Raw genomic sequence first — 22,874 nt, 5'->3', positions numbered from 1 at the left:
ATTGACAATTAACCAGTTGTCCAGCCATCTGCTTCCTCTGTTGAGTATTACCACACAGATATACATTTTAACATTCATCTCCATAGCTTAGACATGAATCCGAACTGATCACATTTGTCTACCACATGTAGATGTTTCAAAACCTTTGCATTTTACAAAAGCGGAGTGCATAGCAGAAGTCACAATTATATCCAGGCACCACACGAGCAAGGGTAATGAAGCCCAGAAGGTTGGAACTGATTGGCCTGAAACACTTTACCTTCATAATCACCCATGCGCAGGTGGTGTAATGAGCACCATCGAAACCAAGTAATGTTGTTTTTCTTACATTAAATTCGATTAATTGGTGACCAGGGAGCTGGTTGGTAAATTAACTGTCCCTCCTAAAGCCACAAATGGGCCACTGAACCACATCAGGAACACTACTCGGACTCTGGTACGAAACTACTGGTTGAGCAACCCAGGTTCTACTTCATTTGGCATGTGTGAAAACTTTACTAAGATGGATACTTTTTAAAATTATACAGATATATAGGGAGTTAGATTAAGTGATCATTAACATACTAACATGTTATTTTTAAAGTGGAAGTCAACACAAAATATTTCTTTACGATAATACTGTATGTTGTCTTTGCCCCCACTTATCTAAACACGGTATTTTGATTCATATTGCTTTTGTGAGATATGAGTTAAGCAGCAAAATTCACTAATTTTTCTCCATCTCAGGGAGTGGCCATTTGTCTTCAAATTGTATTTAATAAATGTAATTTACATATAACAATTACATTTAACATTTATAAACACTGAACACAATGTGAGGGGTATACATATTTATACGTACATATATTCCAAATACAATTATACAAACATATTATACTCAACACAAGCAGAAATAGTCATTATTGCTTTTTTCCTCCGTAGAATATCAAATTTAAGAAATATAGAGCTTGAGTTCATTAATAAAAGAAAAAAAGATGAAGTACTTTCCATTAATTTGCACGTATGTATGTGGAATATAGCCAATACGATAAGTAAACTAATCAAAAATATAATTAAATATATATATCTTTTTTATTTTTTCGAGTAAAACCAAAAATAACATTCTTCCAAAATAACAAATTTGTTCAAATATGATAATATTTGGGGTGTGGCCATTTTGTACTTGCTGTCGACTAAAAATGACATCATAGTTTCTCAGGGCTCAGGTAACAACCAATACAATAAGTAAACTAATCAAAAACATAATTAAAACATTTTCTTCTTCATTTTTTCGAGCAAAACCAAAAATAGCATTCTTCCAAAATAACACATTTTTAAAAATATGATCATATTTGGGGTGTGGCCATTTTGTTACTTGCTGTCGACTAAAAATGACATCATAGTTTCTCAGGGCTCAGGTAGCAACCAATCACAGCTCAGATTCAGAAAACAGGTGAGCTGTGATTGGCCGTTACCTGAGCCTTCAGCAAGTCATTTTTAGTTGACAGCAAGTGGACAAATGGCCGCCTTTGGAGATGGATAAAAACTGGTGGATTTTGTTATTTAATTCATTATCCACAAAAGCAATATGAATCCAAATACCGTGGGGCAGTAGAGACCATATTATTGTAGAGCACATTTTTAGGTTGACTTCCCCTTAATGTCTGTCATTAGTGCAGGTTCAATTCATGGATAGTTCCCCCATTACAGAGCCAATACCAGTCCCAATCTCAGATAAATGGGAGAGTTGTTACTTTCTGTAGTGACTATCCAACCTCTCAGTATGATGATGTACAATACTCTTCTACATTAGGCTATTGTAAAATACAACCACAATAACAAACGTTAAATAAATAATAAATACTTCCCTGACAGTGTCACTCAAAATTTAAGTGAGAATATTGGTCAGTGTGATGAATACACACACACACACACTCACACGCACGTACACATACTCACCCACATACAAAATAAAAATAAATAAAATAAATAAATAAAATAAAATAAAAAAAATAAAGAGAGCAATGATTATGACATGTCAAATCGGTAAAATTACCGAATGAACAATACTGAGCTCTTTAAGGAAAAAATAAATAAAAATTAAATAATATTGGTCAGTCACTGCAGCTCTTTGTAGTGGCCGAGGCCATGAAACAACATTAGAGGCGGTTGGCCATCTGCCAAATGCTGCTTAACCATTAAACCAGAATAATAAAATTATTTGTCACTATAATTTAGCGACCTAATATATTTCTTATTTTCATTACAAGAGTGAGGTCATGCATCGAAGTGGGCAATTAAATGGAGCTCAGCGAGAAATATATAATTTGATTTTTTTTTCTCTAAGGCTGAAAGTTTACATCCCTCTCAACAAAAAACTTGCAGAGGAAATTAGCGATTAAATTTTTTTTTTCCTCAGTGTGTGGCCCGTGGACCATCGGTAGTACCCAAGTGGTCAGGTTTCCTGATTTTTATGTGTGTCAATGGTGTAGCTTGACGCACTTTGCAGTCCACGGCATCAGGCTGGCATGCCGCTTTAGAGCGCCTCGTTGTCAGACGTGAGTGTGTGCAAAGTCCGATGCAACAGCCCATGGGTAGACAGGAGCTCCAGGTTATATTCCAGCCACCAGAGACTGTAAGTGAATACATTTTCGTAGCTCAAACGTGCTTATGTGTCGGCATAAGAAAGGTGCTAGGCTAAAGTAGCATCCATTTTTTCAGGTTGTGGTACTTGTATGATGACATTACAAATGAAGGGCTTGTACACTATTTCTTGGTTCTGACATATTTAACTAGAAAGATACTGTAGATCAGAGAAGGGCAACTGAAATGCTGGATGGGGCCACATTTTTCCCCGCGGGCCACTGCCGTAGATGGTTAGATTGGTGGATAGGCACAGTGGATACAGTACAAGTATATAAATAGATAACCATGTATATGAATTTGAACAAAAAAGCAAATAATAAGGATTTGTTGAATGCAATGTAGAACGCTTGATTTCACAGACAACCACTGTGTAATTTCAAGGCAGACAGTTTGGAATCTTTGTCGCACCACCAGAATTCTAAATCCTCTAAACTGTGGGCGAGAGCGAGGATGCATGTCTCCTCTATTTATTTCCCAGTGCACGAAACACCTCCGTCAACCTGTCAATCAATCTCCAGTGGCACAGACACAAGTAAACGACACAGCAGCCAATGTTGGAAAAGGTCTGAAAACGTCTGATGGAGCAAGTAGGCTGTTTACTTAGAAGGAACAACACATTGTGAAATGTCTTCGGATTTAATGCATTGTCGAAATTTTTTAATCAGATATATTTTACATTTGATCTAATCAGGCTAATTAAACTAGACATTTATATAAGCATTTTTAACTTGTGATTATTAAATTTTGTAATTATAATTTTGTCCCCCTAATCATTTGAATCATGTATGTGTGATGTCAATGAGACTGCATTTATAAGTACTGGATCAGCAATCGAGTTTGTTTTTAGAGAAATGTAATTTACAGAACACGCTGAATGGAAGTGATCAACTTCTGATGTCATTTTGACTTGACAGCAAGTGACAAAATGGCCGCCTTCTGATATTGATAAAAACTGCTGGATTTTGCTGCTTAACTCATATTCCACTAACGCATTATTAACCAGAATACCATATTTAGACCAGTGGGGCTGCATAGAACTTATTATTGTCAACACATTTTTATTTTGGGCTGACTTCCCCTTTAAGAATACTTGGAACGCACACATCTTTATGATTGAGTAGTGCATTTTGGTAATTCTACAGTTCAGTAAGAGTATGAATCTTTTTAACAACATTTTAAGAACATTCTTACAAAATTGGCTTCAACACTTCCACTGTATATCTTGGACTTTATCCTGTGAACGTTGAATGATATTTTCTTTTCTGAGCTGTTGAGCAACACGCTTAATTATACGGCTTGGATCGATGCGGTGTCGAGTGGCTGTAAATTCCCCCAAACATATCCAAGTTTACATTTCTGTCCATGCGAAACACAAAACAACCCCATCACCCTAAGGCAGAATGTTATCTCAACTGGAAAGCTGTGGAGGTTCACAAAAAGGGAAAAAGTCTTGGATGGATACAACAGTCTTTTTATTCCAATTAGTATCAGTTTGATTGATAGCAATCAAATTTTGCTAGCAAGGAAGTCACTCCGAACGTCATGACACATCAGTTGTGTCAAAGCACCCGTTCCTAGGTAAAAAACGAAGACAAAAGATTGAAATGTGACATTGTATGTCAGTAGGAAACCAATTTAAATACAATCACCACATCTCCAGAAATAAACGCCGAAGATCACAATTTGATGCGCTAAATGGTAATATGCAAATGCATCTTTCCCATAATGCAACTGAAAATGTCCTCCCTTGCTGGTAAACTCTTCCCCATCAGCAACATCACATTCAGGTGATGACTTTTTTGAAACACCTCAGCAACACGTTTGACAGAAGCTGCATGAGGATGAATAACACATTTCTCCAGAAGAGCTAACTCCCACAGGAAGTCTGGAGATGATCAGTCACCATTGTCAAGCTGTCACTCCATGCAATCTAATGCACTGCGTGAGCTGATTGCTTGGCCTATTTTCTCATTGTGGCTTCCAGAAATAAAGGAATAGAGACACGCTCCCACCAGACACAACATTACCATCACTTGCACAATATAATGAGAACCAAAATATTAGCACACTTCAAACAACTTTGATTTTCAACATACCTGTATTGTAAAATATACCTCTGGTACATGCCTTTTTTTTTTTTTGTCGTTTGTTAAAGTGACAACTCTGCCAGGAGACTGGAGAAGAGGGGGAAAAAACAACAACTGATTGATCGTGTCTGTGACGGGGGGAGGTGGGTGAGATGGTAACTCTTGTTAGAACCTGTAATCACGAATGGCAGCATGTCAGCCTGTCACAGCAGGTTTGCAGCAACTGAATTGTTCATTCTGGATTTCCTTTCTTATGCATTACAGGTTGCAGGGAATGAAATGATGGAAATATTGTGAAAAACGTGCCTCTGAAGAAGGGCTCCAGGCTGTCCCTACTGTAAAATTTTGCCCCACAAATTAGAGACAGTGCTACTTGCACTTGGGCCAAAGTTGAATTGGATGCGTAAATAAGTTAATAAATAAATAAAGATCCCAACTTAAGAGAAAGAAATGAAAGCCATATTGAAGCATTTCTTCCAATGTACCACTGCTTTTCCACGTTGTATTTTGTTAAAAATAAAAGATTGAACAGTGCTTCATCCTTCTTCTCTTTCTCCTCCACACCACCTCCTTCTTTTCTTCTTTTACTCCCCTTCTACCACATCCTCTTCTTTCCATTTTCCTTCTCCACCACCACCTCCTTCTTCTTCTTCTCATCCTTCTTCTCGTCCTTCTTCTCCTTCTCCTCCACACCACCTCCACCTCCTTTTTCTTCTTCTACTCCTCATCCTTCTCCTTCTTCTCCACACCCCTCCACCTCCTCCTCCTCCTTTTTTCCTTTCTTCTTCTTCTCCTCTTCTATCACATCCTCTTTTTTCCATTCTCCTTCTCCACCACCACCTTCTTCTTTTTTTCTTCTTATCCCTCTCCCCTTTCTTCTTCTTCTTCTTCTTCTTCTTCTTCTCCTCCACACCACCTTTTCCTCCTTTTTTTTCTTCTACTCCTCTTCTACCACATCCTCTTACCTCTTTCCATTCTCCTCCTCCACCACCACTTTCTTCTTTTTCTTCTTTTATCCCCCTGCCTCTCCTTCTCCCTCTTCTACTCCTCTTTTTCTCACCCTCCTCTTTCTCCTGAACCCCGTGCTTCTGCTCCTTTTTCTCCTCCTTTTTCTTCTTCTCCTCTTTCGTCTCATTCCCCTCCCACCTCTTCCTCTGCCTCGTCTTCTTCTTTCCACCTCATTTTCTTCATCCTCCTCATTTTCCTCCTTCTCCTCCTCCTCCTCTTCTTCTTTGCGCTTGCCGAGCTGTGTGTTATGAAAAGAATGTAAATAAGTGCGGCAAATAAATGTCATTTTTCAAAATCAAATCAAATCTCCTTCTTCTTTTTCTTCTTCAACATGCAATGTGAACGTTTCAGTCAATTCAATAAAACTCAATTAAATGGAGAGAAAAACAAAACAAAACATTTATTCCCGTTGCTGACTTGATTACTACACAAAGTTCCGTACAGCTAAACTGGCTTCTAAAAAAAATTCAGTGTTTAACATGATAATGTTACAAAAGCACAAGCCATTTTAACAGCCATGCTGTAAAAATATCTCTTACCAGTGCATTCAATCATTTTGAGACCACCAAACTATCCATTTTATGTGAACATTTTTGTGACCCCATCGTAACGTTCATGCACTGCACTGTTTTTGCATTCTACTTGCTTCGGGCGCACATAATATCTGATTGCATGAATATTCGTTTTGACATCTGTTGACCTGAGCAGACAGTAAAATTGTACTGAATGAGATCCAGTAAATAGTAACAAATAACAAAAACTGAGCAAAACATTATAGATCTGGTTATAATGTATTGTTCAGTCCGGGAAGTATTAATCTAAAAATAGGTTTGTTGCTAAGGTTTTCTTCTGTGACCAATAGTCCTATATCACTGTATTAATAATAATAATAATAATAATAATAATAATAATAATAATAATAATAATAATAATAATAATAATAATAATAATAATAATAATAATAATAATAATACAAGCATTTAGATAGTGCAGGCGCACTGAATGTTGTGTCTTGGGATTGTCGTGCTTCAAAAGTAAACATTTGGCTGAGCTGACGAGGTTGTTTACTTTGTTCTTCCCCGAGGAGATCTGCAGTGCACACTTAGGAACATTGCACATTTCATCTTCACGCACGTTCTTGCCCAGCCTGCAGGTCAGCAAATAAAGTCCTCGTGATGCTCGCCTCATCCCGGCAGGGAAATTGTCGGAACAGTTCCCTTCATTTGTGCAGGGTTGCAGAGGGTTGATGAGGAGCTGCACGTTCTCCCCCCACACCTCCCTGGAAATTATCACGCCTCAGCAGCTGCCGCACACATTCAACTCCATCACAATGGGACCCAATGCAAGCTGGGGATGCATTGTGTGTGTGTGAAGGTTCATTTGATCAATCACATGACTATTATCATCGCCTAATTGCAATGAAACAAACTCATTTGACTAAAATATCAAGCATGCTAATGCATAGATCATTCATTTTTCACATCATGTAACAAAAGAAGAAATAGAAGATGGCCTTTTCATTTTGACAGCTCATTTATCGTCGAAGTCGTGGGCTCGACTAAAATCGAAATATTTTCCGTACAAACGGCAAACTGGTGGTTAGCGCGTCTACCTCACAGACTAGTGAAGCGGTTTTTAATTGGAATCTTGCCTCACGCCTTCCTGCGTGAACTTATTTGCATCCTCCCATTGCTTGTGTGGTTTCTCCCTATATTCCAAAACCATGCTTTTTAGGTGAATTGAAGATGCAAAATTGTCCATATATAGACATTTAGGGCCCTATTTTTGTATTTATTTTCCTCTCTTTTGGTATTTTGCTAGACTGGCGTGAATAGAAGGACTTTTAGCGCCGTTGTGGAAGGGAACACAACTGTCTCCCGGCCAATCAAAGCGGCTCGATTCATTTATCCAGTTTATATGCGTGGCCGACTTCATCATCCACAAGTGGAGATCTTCTTGTAGTTCCTTTAACTGTAAATGCACTTTGCGTGTGCCAATCTCCTGCATAGACTCCATTATGCTTACGCCATGTAGTCCACACGCCTCACCTGTGCTGAACTTAAAGGGAGTGAAGCAAGCTGCTTCATTTAGCTGGTAATCAAGCCAGCTGTGTTCAGTCCCACAACGGTGCAAATTGACATTTTTAACTGCGGCTGTCTACGAAAATGCCAAAAGAAAGAAACTTCTCCTGATGTGCACAGTTAACTGCACTTTGCATTGGACTTGCACTAGGCACGAAATAGTACACCGGGCGTCGACTGAAATTTATGTCAGAATTCCTCTGGGTTCGAATTGTGAACGTCACAGCTCACCTGTTTTCTGGGTTTCGTCTCATGATGAAATGGATAAAAAGATTGCTTTTCAAATGCTATGTTGAATGTGATATGTTACAATTTCTAGTATTTCAATTCTTCCGAGCAAAATTATAAAGACTGCTCTTGTCCAAATACTTCATGATCAGGGGCATGGTGGCCACAGGGAATTTTCGGAGAATCCCGGCCGTCCAATCCACTCCAGGCCAACATGGGCACGCATCAGGGCTGGTCATCCCTCTGCCTATCCGCCCAGCGCAATGACGATAGTTAATTGTGGCCATAGCCACACCCCAGATAAAAGACACACATTAATTTGGGTTAATTTCACTATCTGTCCACTTTTATGGAGAAAGGTTGGACAATTTTGGAAAATCTTCACATAGGCTACACATGGCATCAATTAGAAGTATGAAGACAAAACTGCAGTCTTCATCCTTGTGCTTTGCTAGATTTATGTGAATTTGGCTCTTTTAAGCATGGGACATATGTTTTGAGAGCAAGAGGACATTTAAAACAGAAATACACAAAAGACAGACACGTTTATGTCTTTGACAGGATTGTGTTTCTTTGGATGACCTGCGGTCCGGTCACAAAGAGCTTCCACAGGGAAAAGGGGATTAATTATTATGTGACTCGACTGAGAGGGGAGGCATTTGGAGGGCCATGAGCTGCCAAATTCAGAGTAAAAAATGTTACATGTGGACAGGTGTGTCTAAAAATGGACTGGTTTGAACGAAAGTAATATCTGACACCACAATGTTTCTCCCCATATGACCTGCAACTTTATTGTAAATTTCTGTGCTTCATGTATCGGATGCATGGAATTTAATTTGAGACGATGCAATATGTAGCTGCATTGGTGCCAACAGAAGAAATAATATCTCAGTTGAAGCTGCAGCTTCAAACAACATTGTAGTAAAAATACGGTGGATGAGTTGCTTTGAATTCCCAACACGATCCAACTATCTTGCGTGGTGCTGCTGGTGCGGTCAGATGAGTGCAGGCAGCCTTTGATAAAATCATTGTGGGAGAATAAAAAAAAGCCCCTGCCTCAATTTATCATTATAGGAAGTTGTGTTTGAGACTTTTGAAAATAACCTGGTACTTTTATTTATTTATTTGCAGCAGCTGCAAGAAGTCCATTCTTTCAATGAGTGAGTTTGCAGCATTAAAAGATTTGAATCCAGCTTCACTTTCAACTCGGTTAAAGTGTTCTTCTTTTTTTTAGGTAGAAGTTTTTTTAAAAAGTAACACACCAAATATGTCAAGCTATTGTTATTTTCTTGTATTCCTCAACAGAAAAGATGTCTTAGATGTTGAAAGTTATGCTTGATTGTTTTTTTTTAATCAATAAAATCTCAAAATTGCATCTGTTCCGAGACACTCACATCAATTATACTTGGAAAATGCTCTTACCGAGTCTAATCATTCACAACCATAAAACTAAAGTGGGCCGTCCATTTGGCCTTCAGCAGGGGCGTAAACCACTTTTTAATACCACCAGTATCATGTTGCAATTATAGAAACAAAAACAATACAACCTCCCACCAATATAACAGCACACATAACATGACAAAAGCATTTAAAAAAATCATTAGGAAGAATACATCAGACTCTTCAGCGCTAATTATTAAGTGAATTAATGAGTGAACGCAACAGACATGTTTTGTTACTCAAAACTGGTTTTAACAAGTTTTATTCTAACCGAGTACAAGCAAAATAAGCCAAGGTTAACCGTTTTTTCATGAAACAAAATTCCTTAAACGTGCACTACTGTAATTTTAAGGATAACAAACAAATGCTCCACACCAATCGTAAGACTTAAAAAAAAAAGAAAGAAAGAAAAAGCTTTGATTAAAAAAATTGAACTAAAACCAGTAATGGTGCTAAAAATCACTTTCAACATGTTATTCACATGGCTACCAGTGGTCATCATATTGACCAGTAGCGTTTTTTGGCATGAGCAATATGTGCAGCTGTGTAGGGCCGCAATTTGCTCCAATGATACTAGGAAAAGAAAAAAAAGTATGTAAATTTTTATTATTATTATTATTATTTTTAACTGTGTAATGATGTGACGTGTAAATTATTAGCGTTTGTATTGGAATTTGCTCCCTCTTGTGGTGTCGCCTTTTGCAGAAGAGATGCAGGGCGGGCGCGGGGGTCTTGGTAAATGATGGGAAATGTAAGTTACACTTATTGTAAATTAAGCCATCAGGGGCACAATTTTGAAAGTAAAAGGAATAAAAACAAGTCAAGGATTCAGGTATATGATCTTAATTCTAAATGACTAAAGTACGTCAATACTTATTTGTCATTTAGTGCAAGGCAAGTTTTGTGTGTGTTTGTATATGTTTGTACTTGGGGGAGGCACAAAAGAAAAAAGGCAAAAGCCACCAACATAGCTGATATGTTGATATGAAATACGCAACTGAATTAAACCCCAAAAAATCTCAAGGGGACGTTTTTCATGAAAATATTGGTATAATTTCAATGAACTGCTGTACTATTTTAATTGTAAATATGATATGATCTGGATCTCATGGAAGCAAACAAGAGACACGTTCCTCGTTCACAGGCTCTTTTCTGACTAATTTCATCAATGCGGATGTAATCTTGTGGGCATGAAAAAAGTAAGTGGCGAGTTCCTGACAAATGATTGAGCAAGTACACACGCATGAATCATTCTCTGTACAAGGACCTTAACGACACTCAAGGTGAGGGAAAGGAGAATCTTCATCAATCATCTTCTACACCGATTGTAATCTTCTCTCTGAGGTGTTTTTGCTTCAGAATCTTTTGGGAATGCAGCCCAAACCCAAAACTTTATTTGCCGTACATTGACAATATTTATCGAACACCTGACCTGAATTACATAACCTGCACTGACATCAAGTAAATATTCACACACCATATACAGTCTTCAATGAACCTCCGATTTGTGTTCATGCCATGCGGTATAGGAAGTACCTGGATAAAACCTACATGCAAAAAAAGTCATAGGCTAGGATATGCAAAATCCACAGTCCACACAATAGGGCCAGGGTCGAGATTCAAACGTTGAACCTACTGTGAGGCAGACATTCGAACCACTTCTACGCCCTGCAGTGGAATAATAACCCCTTCAGACCCATATAGATGGTTACAGTGGACATGATATATTCGCGTGCCTAAACCAATAAAACTTATAATTTGGATGATGTCAACACTTTTGGTTCATGATTGGATCTTACCTAACCAATCACAATCACAAGTTGATTTGCATAATATTCATGTATTTTTTTTTACAACACGTTACAGCCATATTATTATTGTGTCCACTATAACAACTAATGACCCCCACAAAAAAGCAACCAATCAATCATTCAGTCAATCAATCAATCAATCAATCAATCAATCAATCAATCAATCAATCAATCAATCAATCAATCAATCAATGTTGCTCTTATGTGAAAATGAGTCAAAATCAGCATAAATAAAGGAATTAATGAATAAATAAATAAATAAAATAAAATAAAATAAAATAAAATAAAATAAAATAAAATAAAATAAAATAAAATAAAATAAAATAAAATATATCCATGTTGCTCTTATTTGGGAAAGGAGTAAAAATCAGCATAAATAAATAAATACATTTTGCCCAGCAGAAAAAAATGGGGGTCTGAAGTGGCTACAATAGCTTACTAAAATGTTAACTTCCAGAAAATGAACAAAAAGCTATTAAATCCATGCATGATCTCAATGTAACGTGACTTTTTGTGAAAAGAATAGACCAAACTCAGTTTGTTAAATTCCAGTAGACTCTACAAGAAATGAGACGTGATGATATCACATCAGACTAACACAAACGTCTGCTCGATAAACTCTATGTCTAAATGACTCACGTTTACGCAAAAACTGTGAGCAACTGTAAAAGCGCGTGCACTTTATTGCGCTTTATCTGCGGCGCAGAATGCAAGATTTCAAGTCAACCGTTGTGAAAGGAGCTTTTGTGACTCATTCAGTATCCACTGGGGCTGCGGGAAGCACTCTCCCATTCTCCTCCAACACCGCCTCCCAGCATGCGCGGAACAAGTTTCTCGTGCGCTGCGCAGCTCCGCGTCCCGCAAAGAAGACACTCGATTAATTGAAACGGGACCACCTCAGAGGGACCAAGGATTCTGGGAGTCTACTTAAGTGAGTCGGAGGTGTGTTTCAAGCGCGGGAGTGTTTCAGCTGCTCCCCCCTCCGAGCGCGCACTCCTCGCTCCTCCCGACAGTCTCCCCGACCATGTCTTGGCCTTGGGTTGTGTACACCGGCATGGAGGTGCTCATCGCCGTCTCGTCAGTCGTCGGCAACGTGATGGTGGTGTGGGCCGTGCGCATCAACCGCTCGCTACGGGACACCACGTTTTGTTTCATCGTCTCGTTGGCCTTGGCTGACATTGCGGTCGGGGCTCTCGTCATCCCCCTCGCCATCACCATGAGCATCGGACTCGAGACTCACTTCTACAGCTGCCTGCCGGTCGCTTGCACCGTGCTCGTCCTCACGCAAAGTTCCATCCTGGCCCTTTTGGCCATCGCCATCGACCGCTACCTGAGGGTAAAAATACCCATGAGGTAGGTAAGACTGCACTTTTGAGATAGCACATCCTTGTCACTGAGCGGCAGACTCCTTTGTGTCTGATAAGCTCCGACCACCATGTTATTTAATTTCCATTTCACCGTGTAGTAAGAGAACATGGGAGGTTACTTGCATCGTGTGGTTTGTCATTTCAGCGCCATCTATACGTCAATGTCATTGATTGAACCCGAATACAAAATTTATACCGAAACTCCTCAAACAACTTTTAAAACTGTAAGTGAAATTGAAAAACGCACCACAGGTGAAAGAGGAGTGCAGAGTACAGGCATTAGTTGATACCTTTCTTCTGTCCATTATTTGTTTGGAAATGATCAATATTCATATTTTTAGGTCACTGAGAGTGTACACTGAAAAAAACTGGGCTTAAAAACAAGAACGTAATAAGGAATATATCACTTAATTGAACAAAATGATCATAACACAGGTATATTATATACAAACATACAGTAGCTACAGCCCCACTACTGCCCCCACCATGTGGAACTGAACCCCAAATGTCCTATAACCGGACATACATGCATACACATAGTCTTTATCAGCTAATGTTTTCTTAAATCTACAAATTATTATTGTAAAAAAAAAAAAAATATATATATATATATATATATATATATATATATATATACAAAATAAATTAGTTTTTTCAGTGTAGTGACGGTATGAATCATAATGTGAGTGTAAATGATTGTTCGTCTCTACATGTGCCTTTCTGACTGACTGGCGACTAGTCCAGGGTTTCGCTGCCTTATATCCACTGGTCACCATGACCCTGAACCTAAGCAGTATAGAAAGGGGATGGATGGATATATTTCTTTAAAAAAATCCCTTATAGATGGATGATCGCCAGTGTACTATGGCACAGCATGATGGTGCAGGTGGTAGCATGCCTGCCTCACCGTCAGGCGATCTGGGTTTCAATATCAATTGTAACATTTCTATGTGGAGATGACCCACATTGCAACATGCAACGCAATAATTTGGCATCACTCTTCTGAAATAGTAAATCAAACGAAATTCAAAACGTCTATTGCATTGCAATGTGGCTTTCTTGTAAAATGGTGCCATCCAGTCCAAAAAAAAAGTTTTCCATTGTGACATTAGGGCTGGAATACTCACTCTGACAAAGGATGCATGATTGGTCAATAGGCTTATGCTGGCTGCTTGGTGGTTTGCATAATTTTTCAAACTGGCAAACAGCGCACACAAATACAACAGTGGACGTGATTGTCATGACTTTAATGCCATCTGGATTTGAAATGTGGTCTTATCTGAATATTTCTTATTGCTGGGGTTGTTGCTGCAAGATTTGTTTGACTTTTTCATGCAGCATTTCCAGTGGACAAAAAAAGTCTACACCCCCCCGTTCCAATGTTAGGTTTTTGTGATCTAAAAAAAGATAAACAATTTCAAAACTATTTTCCACTATTAATGTGAGCTGTAACACTTATATAACTCAACTGAAAAATATTTTAGAAATGGCAAATATAAATAAACCACTGAGATAATACGATTGCACAAGAGTGTTTGACTCTAATAATTGCGGATGTGGCTGCATTCAGACTTCACCAATCACATTCAAACTCGTGTTAAATGGGACTCAGCACACACCTGCCACCATTTTAAGCTCCTCTGAGTAACCTTAACATGACCAAGAACTGTAGTTCCCTCCAAAATGGATAATAATAACAAATAAAATAAAAAAGAGGAGAAGAAGTCTGGTCAGTGTGGTTGCCAAGAGGCAAACAGCAATATTGAAGAGATGTTGGAATCTCTGGAAAGCTTTGTAGAAAAACACCTTATTGTGGGAAATGATTTTTCTGATTTGTAGAAATACTAATATGTTTGATATGTCTGTTTATTATTATAATATTTTTGATCGTTATAAATGTATGAATTTAAAGCATTGTGACCGGATCTATCAAATATGACACAAATCAAAAGTCATATGTGGAAGTAGATTTTCAAATTTGTGTTTGTTTGTTTGTTCAAAAGGGCCAATAACTACTCTAATTACAAAGATTTAGAATTTTCTCCCATATATTTCATGATTCAGGCTTTATATGGTTAAGGACAACAATTAACATACTGTAACTTACTTACAGTACAATTTTGCCCTTCTCTCTTGTAACCACAGCTACAAACGAGTGGTGACCCCTCAGCGAGCCGGCTCGGCCGTGTTGCTGTGTTGGCTGGTGTCCCTCTTGGTGGGCCTCACACCTATGTTTGGATGGAATAACTTGCAGAGTCTCCGTGACAATGGCTCGCTTGTCAGCGACGACCTGGTGGTGAAGTGCCAGTTTGAGACGGTCATCAGCATGGATTACATGGTCTACTTCAACTTCTTTGGCTGGGTGCTGCCGCCTCTACTCCTCATGCTCGTCATCTACGTGGAGATTTTCTACATGATTCATAAGCAGCTCAATAAGAAGGTGAGAACATCTTCGGAATTGAACAGCAGCCGAATCTCATCTCCACATTCAGAACCAAAACAAGAGCAAACTGTGCAGTTATTTGAGGATCAATAATGTGATATGTTCGTAAATTGGACCTTGATATGAAGCATAAAGTGGAAGAAACTATTTTTGCTTCTAAAGTTGAATGATATTTATTCACCAAAGTGTTTTAAAGATAAATTGTTATTTTAGTCCTAAATAACTGTTTACATCATTTATATATTTGCAGCTGTACAGTATATTAATTAATGTAAAATATCGTGACTAATATGTATACCCCCCCCCAAAACAAAAAAATCCCAAATCGATGGGGAGCATTGCATTATACACGGGGGTTAATATGAAAATGTTCACTTAGGCAGGGTTGTAAACAAACACACACAAAAAGCAGCAAGTACTGTTCTCACTTTCGTCTGATAGTTGACTTGAGGTGCATTCACAGACCACTCACACAGTAGTACATCCCAACATCCATATAGATAATCTTGAAATGCACCTAACAACAATGACTAGTATGTAAGCACATTGCATGGGCTATGTGGAAACATTTGATTATTTCTTTGACACACCAAATAATAATAATGCACACCAGCAAATCAGAGTACCATATTATTAGGGAAGTTACGGTAACGGCAATATTTTGATATTGCGATATTAAAATTGCACACAACATCGTTGTCATTTCACGATATTAAAAATAGCACATCTGTTAAAAAGGTGAGATTGTATTCCATTTGTCCATTTCTAGCACCCTCTGGTGATGAGTTTATTAGCGCAGTTTCATTTGAATTCTGAAGGTTGTGGTCACTGCGGCAGTTATCACTTCTAAAAATCAGTCAAACCAGCAAAAATGTTCAAAAAAACATTACTTTTAGCCTGCTTCAACTGTGTAACATTTCCGCAGATATGTAATTATATCTTTTCGTGGGATAACACTGAAGAAATGACACTTTGACACAATGCAAAGTAGTCAATGTACACAATGTCACATCAAAAATACCGGTAACTTGAAATACAGCCGTTAATAGCTAAACCCTTGCAGACAAAAGTGAGTACACCCCTAACTGAAAATGCTCAACGTGTCAGATCTGCTCCCTATTCACATCAGAGACTTTCTTATGAGTCAAATGATACTGGGAGGGAAAATGGCTACTGGTAACTGTGTTCAATTTGGACATTTTCACTTTTGTTGCCAGGAATTAAACTGTTAATGGCTTCATTTTATGTCATTTTGAGAGAACAATATATTTACATTGTTATATAAGCTGTATACTAGGGGTGGGAATCTTTGAATGTCTCACGATTCGATTCGATTCCGATTTGATTGACAATGATTTTTGCTTCAATTTATAGATGTGCAAGGAATCGTAATGATCTACTCCGGTCTGACTCGCTAATGCTAATTAGCGCGCTACTCGCGGCACTTTTATCACTTTAAAGAACGGCACCACACTGCAAAAAAACACAACTTTTATTGGAATAACTTGATCGCCACTTTTTCCTTCTACTCTCTAATGTGGCTACAACTTAACAGTGTATCAGACTGTGGAATCACACTGCCCCTAAGTGGCCAAATCGGGTACAACACGAACAGCGCTCCAAATAAAGGCACACACAGACAAAGGCAAGACAGTATCAAATAATAAAAAAACAAAACAATTTTGGGACATTTAAAATCGATTCTGAATCGTACTAAATAAGAATCGATTTTTTTGGCACACCCTTACTGTATACTGACTACTTTTCTTTGTGTCAAAGTGTCATTTCTTCAGTGTTGTTACTCACTTTTTTGAGATAGTGTATGCAGAGTCTATATATGCTGACCTTGCGGTCCTTTGTGTGCAGGTAACAGTGAGCCATGCAGACCCGAGTCATTACTTGGGCAAAGAGCTGAAGCTTGCCAAATCCTTGGCTCTTGTTCTTTTACTCTTCGCTGTGAGCTGGCTTCCCCTTCACATCCACAACTGCATCACACTATTTTGTCCCAAATGCGACAAACCACCGAGCCTCATTTTAATTGCCATCCTCCTAACGCACGGCAACTCTGCTGTCAATCCCATCGTGTACGCCTTCCGCATTAAGAAATTCCGCTCAGCTTTCTGGAAAATTTGGAATCAGTACGTCCTTTGTCGAGATCCAGTTGATCAGCTCTCTCAAAGAGGGAGTCAGAGAATACAGAACATTTCGAGGAGGCTGAGGCACAACGATGATGATGACGACGATGATGATGTGTGAACTTTTTGCACTGTAGTAACCATGATTTGGGATTATTATTATAATTTTTTTAAGATCACAAGGATTACAATGAGGACCTTATTTAAAGGATGCCCGACGGATGAAAGCTACTGAGGATCTATTCCCTCCAGGACGCTCCATATGAGGAAAAACTGACAAATCAGACTGACTCAGATGGGAATGTTTTTGTTTATGTCTCGACCGGCACCACAATTTGGTGATGATGTCATATGGGATAAGGGGCTTACTATCAATGTGAATGACTCGGTAAAGATGTTTTGACAAACATGATTTTACATATTTCTTAGTTATTGAGATATGTTGATGTTTTTTCTCCCCGACTGTTGAGCCACAATTGTGTGGTTAAACGACAAGAATGTGACACTGGCTTCATATGTAAACTGGCAAATTTCTGACGGCAAACCTTTGAGAAGGACAATGATGAAGGAAAGATGAATATTGCACTTATAGTTTGTCAAGCTTTGTTAAGGTTACAATGACCCAGTTGCTCATCAGTCACACATCACATGCTTTCATCGGTGTGTAGGTGGTGCATGAGCACATGGGAAATAGATTTGTTTATCCAAGAATGAAACGTCAATTCTTCTCTTAAGATGTATGTCTATTGCTGTGAGAAATATGTCACTGTCTCAATTTTTCAATTTTTTTTTAGGAGACTACTATGAATCTGCACTTATCTTTTGTCACTGAGCAGATTGGACTCATCTTGATAAGTGTGAGGCTGTGAGAGAATGTGTGATGGAACACTCGCAGCTGAGCCCAAAATGATTCAAATCCTGGCTTCATTTGGAGGTAAAGTAGATTTGTGGTTTTTGAATGGGTGTCTTATGACCGGAAATGACAGAAGAAATCGAATGAGAAGTTTCTAAGTGATTCATATGGCTGGCAATTGTGGGTAAATGAAATATTTTGGACCATTGTTAAATATCCTGCTAACTACATAATCTACAACCATTGAGAAAATTGGATTCCTTTATTGAGAATGAATACAAACATTTTTTTGTATTTTACCCTAATTCTAACCCATGTGCCACTTGCACCATTTCCAGCTAAAATATACCCATTCACTGAATACACAGTAAATTCACTTTGAATCAAAACTTGGCCAGAGTGCGAATCCATTTTGGTGTAACTGTTTATTATTGTATTTGAATGTTATTTATTTGTGGAAACAGTGGTACATATAATGACATCACTATATCGAATAATAATGGATTTGTACAAATACCCATGCCCTCGCACCCCTCATAACACTTAAGCTCTATAATACAGTAGTTGCAGTTGAGTAAATAAAAACCTTGGACACTGAATGAGCAAACCTATTTTTTCTCATGGTTATCAAAAACCTCAGAAAACAGTTTGTCTGTTAAAGTGTATAATGTACAGTAGTGTAAAGTTACATTCATATATAGTGACAAAACAATTACCAGGCACAGTATTCAACACGTTTGAAGCATACAACGATATTACACATATTACGATATTATTATGTAAATACGAAGCCAAGGGATAGTGGGTTGGATTCGAAAGGATTCCTTCAGATTTTCATTAACAGTCCTTGGTAACGAATTTAATCCAGTTATTCCCAAAAGTGGATGAACCATATTACGGTGAGCGAGCTACAATCTTCTGGTTTTGGAATCACTAGGGAGCGGTGAGCTCTTAACATATAAAGATGTTCTTTTATAGTTAAGAGTGTGTTTATTTGAAGTTGTGCTTTTTCTTGGTGACAAAGCTATTTTTGCCATGTACCTTGTAAAGTGTTTTTTTTTTTAATGGACCCAGCTGGTTGCTTGCCTAATGTGCTAGACTTCCCTGATGTCCCAGACAAGAGCAGTAAGTGTGCTTACAGTAACACCCTAAGAAATACATTGCGTTTCTTGTTAACAGACAAACAATCATATTTATCAGATTTCTTGTATGAATAAAAAAAACAAAAAAGGATATTTGACATTTCTATGTATTTAAGGCTTCACAGCAGAATATAGAATAAAACAAAAACAAACAAAAGTCATTCACTTTCCGGGAAGAAAGAGTTGCCACATATAATTGAGTAATTCTTCTTCACATCAGCAAAGTTACTTCTGCTTTCACAATCAAATGACTTGACGTTTGTACGGTATAGCTTGATCAAATAAAATTGTGGGCCCGTGTTGATTGAAGAACAATTGTACTACCTCGTGCTGCCCTCTGCTGGCTGCAGGTTATCATGTAAGTCAGTGCTTCTCAAACTTTTTAACCCAATCACCATTATCAATAAATCATATGAGAGTCAATGTACTAAAGTAAAATAGCCATTGTCAAACTATTAGAGACTTTTTGACAGAGAAAAACAGTACTAGTAAAAAAACTAAAACATGCAAACTTTCTTGTCTCTGTGTAAAAAACTCATGAACTGTTTATTAAGTTAACATGAAGTGCTGACAAGTATTATTAGCACAGTAGCTTTTCATATACCGTACACCACACGGACATCATCAACCATTTGAATAATTTGCCCTTTGACAGGAGTGGCAGGAGCAAAGTACACATGTTTTGTATCCTAGTGCTCATAATTATGTCGCGTTTCATGCTTTTATTGCGTTTATATTTTTGTTAATGGCAATTCAGCAGTGAGAATTTAAGTGCTCAACCCTTTTCTTTGGCACAACGGGAACATTTAGCCCACAGAGAGATTACAAACAAAATACCTCATAAGGCCCCTTTGGTTGTAAAATAAATCATTTTGCGACAACACTGAAAGGTTTACCTCAGGGGAGACTTTAAATGTAAAAAAAAAAAAATGCAACAGAAGGTAACATACAGTAGGACCTACAATACATAATCACAGCACACAACACACTATGAACGGTGGATGATGTATATTTATTTGACTGTAAATGTACACAGCAGTGATCAAAACTATAGAATGAAATGAAGATGTTTCTTCGGATCACAAATGGGCCTAACCGCGTGCATACATAAATAAATACATCGCCGTGATTAAATGCATACAATGGCGATTATCAAAGTGTCAAGTGCACTTCCCTTGGTGAGTACCGCCAGATCACTTCAGGGACGGGCAGAGGTTAAAAAAAAATATATTTTTTTTAAAGCTTACACCAGCAAATGTTAAAAGCAGAATTAATGACCTTTGTGCGTAGTGTTGATTTAATAATGTCAACTTGAAATTTCACCATTGTCGTACAATCGTTAAATGGTTCCAAAATGTAGATTTTAGGACTAATCTAAATGTATTTGTGTGAATGTTGTAATATTGTGTTGTGTGTAGATATACATTACATACGTATATGGTGCGTGATGTTATTTGAACCATGTGTGAATAACTCCAAATTACAGGAATGTAACACATTTTCTATTATGTATTTTGTTAACTAACAGTAAACTATAATTTTCTACCATATGAATAATAGGTAATAAAAATTGCATTTAGTGTCCAGTACATATTACTGAGCATATTGAAAACATTGTTTTTGCTCTACAAAAGACCAATGTACGAATTTCAAGTATTTCCTTTCACAGTTCATATGAAGTTAGTCACTCAACCTGATTTAACCGTAATCAACAAGAGGGTATGAGGCTTTGTGGCAAAGTGCATTATAGAAGAATAAGGATAAGGAAATACTTTGTAATTGTAGAGGAATATGAAAGCAAAAACAGTCAATTATAATTATTATTTTTTTTTTTACAAGGAACCAATGAACTTAACTGTAAACAGAGGGTATGTAAGGCGGCAGGTTCTCAAATTTCACATCATTTATGTCTAAAAGGTTGATTTCTTAATCATTGTCAATCATAATCTAATAAGTGTTGTTCAAAATTCTTATTTTGCTGATAATAATGAGGCTCCAGAAGTGCTGTTTGGTGCGGCATTGTTGTTCAAGTAGGTTTCCTCCTTCATGAAACACGATTCAAATGCCTTCAATATCCTCTCTCACTTTTTCCTGCAAGAAATGAAGCAAGAAACACACTCAAACACGAATCCCCCAGAAAGCGCATGTAATATCCAACCCCCCCCCCCCCCCCCCCCCCCCCCCGTAGAAGCAGTTTAAATGTCAGGCAACATTTCTTCTTTCACAGATCTACGTGATATTGATAATTTGAAATTGGAAAAAGTTGCTACTATCACTCTTCCATTGTTGTTTGTTCGAGTTACTGTTGCAAATGATTCAAGGCATTTTTTTCAGTCTTGTAAGGACTACTTTGAAGTGAAAAACTGATTGCTCTAAACTAAGGTGAGTAGAGTTGCAGAGTGGGGGGGGGGGGGGAACTGAACTGCGGTGGAAAAGTGACAAGTGGATTTGCATTACACATTAATAGTCGCTAATTTAAATGCAAAGAAATGACTGAATAGATGCAGGAATTGGGATAACTTGATCAATTGCTGACATCAAAACTATAACCCTACGAGTGAGTTGCAGTCAATTGACTTTCTTCAGCATCAAAAAGAGAAAAAAAAATCTACTCACCCAGCCACCTTGACGAGTAACCCATGTGACAACACGGCTGTTGTCGAGCAATGTGGACACAGCACTCTGGGCTTTGATTTTCAGCTCGGGGAACGATTTCTTCACGAAAAGCCCGAAGGCAAAGCAAACTTTGATGAGTTGCATTTCTGGAGCCACATCAACAGCTTGCTGGGAGATTTGAGTCTGCACCAAGGCATTCACGCTACGGCTAAAGGCTGCCTCCATGGCCTGCAAAGAATTCAAGTATTTCTCAGAAAGCAGAAATGAAAGCATATCTTGCCAGTTTTTTTTTTCTTAAGGCAAAACATCCACACAGAATAATGTGATTAAGCGCTGTTAATGAAGATAATTTTGATTTTAATAAAAATTAAGGAGCTAAATTACAGTACAAGAATAAAATGTGAGGTGCGTCAGAAACAGACCGGTGTCACAAAAGACACGTCAATCTATTAACTGTGAGTTTTTCCTTTAAAAGACTACACAATTCCCATTATCTGAGTAAAAATGCTCAAAATTATTTTTAGGCTTTAGTTAGTGGCAATGACGGTTTATTTGTGTGCGCCTACCTCTTGTCCTAATGTAAGCTTAAGGTCGTCCAGGGCAGCCTTAAATTTTGCATCTTGATTCATAGACTCTGCCACTTCTTTCAGTTTATCAGCTATTGGAACTGGATCAAAGTTTTCTTCTGGAGAACAAAAAGAGTTAATTAGATAAGATTACACAACGTCATCAAATGAGTGACAAATTAAATAATTAAGATATATTCTGGGTTTTAAATTAGACAAACAATAGACCAGAGAAGATCGTATTTTATCCAAGATTAAATTGTCAACTTTTCTGGTAGTAATTAATGGGGAATCAGTATTGCAACACTGACAAAAATGCTATCGATGTGTCTGTTAAGAACATTTTAATACCATAAAACAGACAGGGGCCCTTGTTTTACAAAGAGGTTTCGCGCAATGTTAGCATAGTTTAACACAGTAAAGTCATTTGTATAAAAAGAATGACAGTAACTGATTGTAACTTTTAGTAATG

At 37.9% G+C, this 22,874-nt stretch overlaps 2 protein-coding genes across 3 annotated transcripts in view; one reads left to right on the top strand and one right to left on the bottom strand.

Annotated features, from left to right (window-relative positions):
• The first annotated feature begins 12,050 nt into the window (after positions 1–12,050).
• On the top strand, positions 12,051–19,239 carry LOC147167025 (adenosine receptor A1-like). The gene is made up of 3 exons (XM_086087843.1): positions 12,051–12,633; positions 14,793–15,087; positions 16,957–19,239. Exons 1-3 carry the CDS (start codon positions 12,305–12,307, stop codon positions 17,344–17,346), a joined length of 1,014 nt encoding a protein of 337 aa, XP_085943969.1. The 5' UTR covers positions 12,051–12,304; the 3' UTR covers positions 17,347–19,239.
• Positions 19,240–20,213: 974 nt separating this feature from the next.
• Positions 20,214–22,874, bottom strand: part of LOC147167024 (uncharacterized) — a 3,711-nt gene continuing 1,050 nt past the window's right edge. The window contains exons 2-4 of one of the 2 annotated variants that reach the window (XM_086087844.1): positions 22,403–22,521; positions 21,837–22,064; positions 20,214–21,311 (exon numbers count right to left, since the gene is read on the bottom strand). In XM_086087844.1, coding sequence (XP_085943970.1) covers positions 21,279–21,311; positions 21,837–22,064; positions 22,403–22,521 — 380 coding nt within the window. In that variant the 3' untranslated portion in view covers positions 20,214–21,278. The remainder of the gene's footprint in view (positions 21,312–21,836; positions 22,065–22,402; positions 22,522–22,874) is intronic. The other variant, XM_086087845.1, reaches the window with a different exon arrangement.

The sequence above is a fragment of the Leptonotus elevatus genome, chromosome 10 (assembly GCF_054856555.1).
Source record: "Leptonotus elevatus isolate MCC_2025b chromosome 10, RoL_Lele_1.0, whole genome shotgun sequence".
Classification (NCBI taxonomy): domain Eukaryota; kingdom Metazoa; phylum Chordata; class Actinopteri; order Syngnathiformes; family Syngnathidae; genus Leptonotus; species Leptonotus elevatus.
Note: the sequence above shows the minus strand (reverse complement) of the source record. Positions and strands in the feature narration are given on the sequence as shown.

Excerpts from the sequence above, each read along its gene's own strand:
- LOC147167025 (XM_086087843.1), top strand. The coding sequence starts at position 12,305 with ATGTCTTGGCCTTGGGTTGTGTACACCGGCATGGAGGTGCTCATCGCC. Across the intron at positions 12,634-14,792 it reads AGGGTAAAAATACCCATGAG|CTACAAACGAGTGGTGACCC; the intron begins GTAGGTAAGACT and ends TTGTAACCACAG. Across the intron at positions 15,088-16,956 it reads ATAAGCAGCTCAATAAGAAG|GTAACAGTGAGCCATGCAGA; the intron begins GTGAGAACATCT and ends CTTTGTGTGCAG.